Genomic DNA, 6,351 nt, shown 5'->3' on the forward strand with positions numbered 1-6,351 from the left:
AATTAGCAAATGGAAAGCAAGTCATAATAAAAGTTGAGATATTGGAAGTGCGAAAGAAACTTGTGTCTATATTTATATTTAATGACAACAGACTCTTCACCCAAAAAAATTATCAAATGTAAAATTAAAAACTATTCACTAACATCATATTTTGTATGGATCCTTCTATTTAAACATAACATAAAGATAATTATATGAATTTATTTTTTTTTGTTGACAATATTATTATTGGATATTATATTGATAATCTTATAAGAATAAAGTGGCAAATGTATAAAAATAAAGGGAATATTCATACTTTTTTTTTTTAATCATTTGTGATGGATTTCTGGTGGAATAGCATTATTTAGTGCAAATTACTAGATATTAGCAACAAAATTTATTTGTGATAATTTCATCATTTATCTAGGGATTTGCAGCACAACTTCACCTTCGCTAAGTTTAGCATTCCATCAGAATTCCATCACTACTCTTATCATTGAATATCGATTTTGTCAGAAATTCTTAAAACATCACGAACGAGATTAGAACCATTGCCAATCCATTGCAAAAGCTTTTTGCGACGTCGCAGAAAAAACTTCAGCGACGAAATTTTTCGTCGGAAAAGTCCCGTTCACTTGTAGTGAGTAATTCTACATAAAAAAATAGTGTGAAAATTAAAGTAATTTATTTTATTGCACATATATTATTCTGAACTGTCTAAATATTATTTAATTTTGAATAATTTATTTTAATTAAATTAGTGACAGAGTTATAATAGAATAAAATTTATGACATCAATACGTTAATTTTTTCAGATTTATCCATTTCCCTCTGAAATCAAATGCATTGTGACACGCAATTTGGTGTATGATTATACATGGAAATTGCCTAAAAAGGGCTTTCTTTTTTCCTCTAAAATAATTTCGCAATCATTAAATTAAATATTTAAATAAATATAAATATAAATATAAGGACAATCAAGTTTATATTATATCTATCTTACTAATTATGACAAGTATTAATGGTTGTCCAATTTTTTCTATTTTATTAATAAATAATATAATAATTAATAATTATTAAAAAATAAAAAATTAATTAATGTAATAAATATTTTTTTATTTGATAAAATAGAATTTATCGGTTGTGGAAATGAATTAATGAATGGAGTTGCCAAAAGGCTGTATTATCGGCGTCATAATGGTAATGATAGCGTCTCTTAATTTTGCTTCTATCTCTATCTCCACGACACTATACTAAATATCCCACAATCATGCTGTTTTATATTTATTATAATTTCTTTTTTTTTTTTTCTGCAGTCAAAATTATTATTTTTTAAATATATTATTTTAAACCCTCTTAAAAGTTTTTTTTTTTTTAAAAAACAAGTTGTTTTATTATTTTAATATTTTAATAAATTTATTAATTTTAATTTTAAATTATTTCTAATATTTTTATCCAATAAATTTTATAAAATATTTTTTAATTTTTATAAATAAACGACCGATAAAACAAATTTAATAATTATAAAAAAATTATAATATAATCGTGATATATGTAATAATTATATTATAAAAACTGGTTATAATAAATCATATATAAAATTTTATCATAATTAATAGGTAACAGTTGTGAATAAAGACATGAAACATAAGAGATTTATTTAAAAAATCTCACACATTTATAGCCATTACCATTCGAAGGTTGTTGGATGGAGATATTTATTTAAAAAATTTTAATATTATTATTATTATTATTATTATTATTATTATTATTATTATTATTATTATTATTATTATTATTAAAAAAGACATGAAACATAAGAGATTTAGTCTAGATATTGCATCCTCATACACAGCAAAAACACATTTAATAATCGCTCTTAATTTCTTATACTAATCAACATCACTAACCTTGATTTGATTTTCTCAAGTTCACAACCTCCCATTTTAGTTTTACATATATGTCGCTTTCTTGCAATTGGAATTTTTATATATATATATATATATATATATAATATGTAATTTTATCATTTTTGTATTAAATTAATTTATTAAAAAATAATATATATATTTTAATAAATATATTTACGCCATTCATGAAATCCAACGGTTCGAACTTACCTTATTGATTTCTAATTAACTATTTATCAGACTTATAATTAGACCTAGAATGTAGCTCTGCTGGACTTTTGCTTTAATTAGTGTGAAACAAAGCAGCAGCCAAAGTTGTAATGTGTGAATTCCAAACATTGGAATTTTATAGGTTTAGAGATTAATTTGTGGAGGGATCTAAAAGTTGTGAAGCTCATCAATCATGCATGCAGATTGCAGACGTGATCGATTAACCCATCAATCTTAGCTTGTCTGCTTCACATGAACAGCTCCTTTTACCTAACTACACAATGCAATAAAACATGAAACTTAACATTAATTTTAGGGGAAGTTTAAAAAAAAACATATAATTTAACCCATTTTTATTTATTCAATTTATATTAAAATAACATCTTGTAAGTAATATAAATTTCTAAATACTATAAAAAATATTGAAATAATAAATAAAATATAATTATTAATTAAAATTTTAAATATTTTTAAATAAAAAATTAAAAATAAATATTATATGATTTCCATCATTTTCACTTTCAAGATTTATAATTTTAATTTATATTAAAATATTATATTGTGATATAATTTATATATTAATATTTTCTGATTATATTTAAAAGTTATTATTTATTAACGATATGATGCTATAAAATATTATTTTAATACAAATTAAATTATAAATTTTAAAATAAAAAATTGATAAAACTATAAAATATATATATATATATTTTTAATTTTAATATAAAAATATTCATTTTACAGTTTAGTAATTTTTTTTTAATTTTAACTACCGATATTTCCGAATTACAATTAAATCTTATTCAAATCGAGATAGCTTAGTAATGAAATTACAATTAAATCATATTCATATCTAATCACTCTACTAAAAAGTTGGACCATAAAAGTATTAATTCTTTTATAATCTTAACCTGAACGTAAATGATATATATGATAAATAATCCAAAAGAAGAAGCAACCGAGCAATCGATATTTGTATACATTTGTTCAGGCCTCAAATACGAGCATTTCATGGTAGAATGAAGGAAAATAATTAATGAGCAGCTGGTAAGTAGGCTTAACAGGTGGGAAGAGCATAGAAAGATCTAGATTTGTGCAGTTGAAAGCTCATTGAATGAAAGGTAATGCCACCTTTGGTTTGAAGCAGCTGCTATCCATACGTTACTTTCATTTTCAAACCCTTAAAACTAAGCTTATCTCAGAGGTCTCTATGACCACAGCAGCATGTGATCCCCTTAATTGGGTGTCGGTTGTGTGCCTTCACTTCCCCTTTGCCTCATTATATAATAAACCCTCCACTCTTTCATGCCTCAGATCAACACAAAGTAGAAGCTCTAAGCTTTTAATAAGTTAGCTTTCTTTTTTTATTGGGTGTTCTTGATTTTTCTTATCTTGAGGAGCCCCCTGGTGTGGTTCCCAATGCGGATTCTTCCCCTCTTTCGAGGAGCACTTCTGTGCTTCTATGTATCTTTACTCTTTTACGCAACGTTTTGCTTTGGTGAAGATGATAAGAGCAGCGCAGTGGAAGTTGTTGGGATTGGAGAATGTGCAGACTGCGCAGCAAGCAACTTTAAGACCAGCCAGGCACTTTCGGGTACGTTCATTTTCATTTGTTTCTTATATGTCAGCTCCTTTTAGGATCATAAGCTCTGGCATGGATGATAACTGGGCTCGAATTCTTAAGCTTACTATCGGCTTGTGCAGGGCTTCGAGTGACAATCGATTGCAAGCCAGAGAATGGGAAGTTCAAAACAAGAGGAACTGGAGAGCTGGACGAAGAAGGAAAGTTCAAAGTAAGCCTTCCTAATGATATTGTAGAAGAAGGAAAATTAAAGGAAGAATGCTATGCTCAACTTCACAGTGCTTCAGCCACACCATGCCCTACTCACAGTGGTCTAGAGTCTTCCAAGATTATCTTTAAGTCCAAAAGCAACGGAAAACAAACATTTGGGCTTGCAGGGAAACTGAAAGTTTCTCCTGTAACTTGCACTTCAGCTTTCTTGTGGCCTCACTTCAAGCACCCACCACTACCCAAATTACCACCAATGCCTAAATGGAAGCTTCCTCCATTGAAAAGCTTTGGCCATGGTCATCCATTTCTATTCCCTCCTAAGGTGTTTCCTCCTCTACCTCCTAAGATATTTCATCCACTCCCACCAAAGGTCTTCCCTCCAAAGCCTCTCCCACCACCAGTACCAGTTTATAAGCCTCCACCTAAACCACCAGTTTTCGAGCCTCCTCCTGTCCCAATCTACAAGCCAAAACCACCAGTCTTTAAGCCTCCTCCTGTTCCCATCTACAAGCCAAAGCCACCAATCTTCAAGCCTCCTCCTGTTCCTATCTACAAGCCGAAGCCACCAATCTTTAAGCATCCTCCTATTCCCATCTACAAGCCAAAACCAAAGCCTCCTCCAGTTCCAATCTACAAGCCCAAACCACCAGTTTACAAGCCTCCTCCAGTGCCAGTCTACAAGCCTGAACCAAAGCCACCAGTATACAAGCCTCCTCCAGTGCCAGTCTACAAGCCTGAACCAAAGCCACCAGTATACGAGCCTCCTCCAGTGCCAGTGTACAAGCCTGAACCAAAGCCACCAATATATAACCCTCCTCCAGTTCCAATCTACAAGCCAACACCACCAATATTTTATAAGCCACTCCCTCCTATCCCGAAGATCCCTCCATTTTACAAGAAGCCATGTCCTCCTCTTCCTAAGCTTCCTCCTTTCCCAAAGATTCCTCCGAAGCCTTTCCACCACCCCATGTTCGGAAAATGGCCTCCATTGCCACCATCTTCTCCGATTCATTAAGCTCCATTATTAATCTACTACTCCTAAAAGGTGGTATATATTTATGAGCCTCTAGTGTGAACTGTGAACTTTAATCAGTACCAAAAATAAAATCTTCGTTGTAGTGGAAGACATTTGAGTTATTGTTAATTTCGTGCTTTCAGGTCCCTCGACAGTGTGTTCAATTGGTTTTCCTTACATTTGTAAATGTTAAATCTTTAGTTTATATGTCTATCACTATCTTTAATTAATATTACTATTATTTCCTTTGAAATTAAAAAAGAAAATTCTGTTATGTTAAAGTATATGAAACAATTATCTTTTGTATGACTATATATTATTTTTTTAATTAATAATTTATTTATTGATATATGTCTAGAATGCAGAAATTTAAATCGACTCAATTTTATTTTTGCAGTGATAATTTTAATTACATTTAATTTGTAAAAATACTTATTAGTGACGACTTCAATTTCACTTAATTTATAAAAAATATTTATTTACATGCATAAAGTTTTTAAAATAAAATTTAATTTTAAGTAGAGAAAAAAATATCATATGTATGAAATTTTATAAATTAAATTAATTTACTCACATTAAATATTAATTAGAATTTTTTAATATAAGTTGTCTAAACTATTATATATTAAAAATATTATTTAATTTTAATATTTTAATTTATATTTAAGATTTTTTAAATTTAAAATATAACTGTGAATTATTAAATTTATTTTTTATTTTTACTAAATAGTGGTGTTAATTGTGCTCTAAATTTCACGAAATAATAAATTATTAAAGTTTAATTTTTTCAATTCATAAAAATTTAAAACACAATTAATAAATTTAAAGCAAAATTAATAATATATGTGATCAATTTAGTATTTTTTTAATAAATGGTTAATTTGTATTTAATTATTATAATTTTAATAATTTTAAATATTAAATGGATTAGTTTCTTATGAAATCTACGTATATATTAAGTTAATTAGTGAATAATTTACCTTATAAATAGTTTAAAAAATTTAAGTAGTGAAATTAAACTCTCAAAAATTAAATATAAATTTTTTAAATAAAAAAAAAGTAGATAAGAAAAGAGAAGAGATATAGATTAGGATAGCTGCTTTTCAATTATATTGGTATTGAGATTTTATTTATAAAAAATTATTATTAGATTTCTGAATTTTTAAAAATTTTAGTATTTTTTTTAAACAAAATCAGGTTTATGTATTTTATTAAATCAAATTGTTTAATTTGGTTAGTTAACTTATTTTATGTTTGATCAAAAACAATAAATAGTATAAATATTTAAATATATAAGTATTAAATGATACATATAATTAAATGAATTTATAAAAATAAAAAAATTTATTTTATAAAATATAAAAATATTTTAATTAAATAATTTTTAAATAGAATAAATTAATAATTTTTTTAAAAAATTTAGAGATGGAATGATAATT

The 6,351-nt window shown here is 26.9% G+C and overlaps 1 protein-coding gene across 1 annotated transcript; it reads left to right on the forward strand.

Moving 5' to 3' along the window:
* Positions 1–3,346: 3,346 nt before the first annotated feature.
* On the forward strand, positions 3,347–5,142 carry LOC110625542 (proline-rich protein 4). The gene is made up of 2 exons (XM_021771169.2): positions 3,347–3,699; positions 3,810–5,142. Exons 1-2 carry the CDS (start codon positions 3,525–3,527, stop codon positions 4,910–4,912), a joined length of 1,278 nt encoding a protein of 425 aa, XP_021626861.1. The 5' UTR covers positions 3,347–3,524; the 3' UTR covers positions 4,913–5,142.
* Positions 5,143–6,351: the final 1,209 nt, after the last annotated feature.

The sequence above is a fragment of the Manihot esculenta genome, chromosome 11 (assembly GCF_001659605.2).
Source record: "Manihot esculenta cultivar AM560-2 chromosome 11, M.esculenta_v8, whole genome shotgun sequence".
In the NCBI taxonomy this organism is placed as follows: domain Eukaryota; kingdom Viridiplantae; phylum Streptophyta; class Magnoliopsida; order Malpighiales; family Euphorbiaceae; genus Manihot; species Manihot esculenta.

Excerpts from the sequence above, each read along its gene's own strand:
- LOC110625542 (XM_021771169.2), top strand. The coding sequence starts at position 3,525 with ATGCGGATTCTTCCCCTCTTTCGAGGAGCACTTCTGTGCTTCTATGTA. Across the intron at positions 3,700-3,809 it reads GACCAGCCAGGCACTTTCGG|GGCTTCGAGTGACAATCGAT; the intron begins GTACGTTCATTT and ends CGGCTTGTGCAG.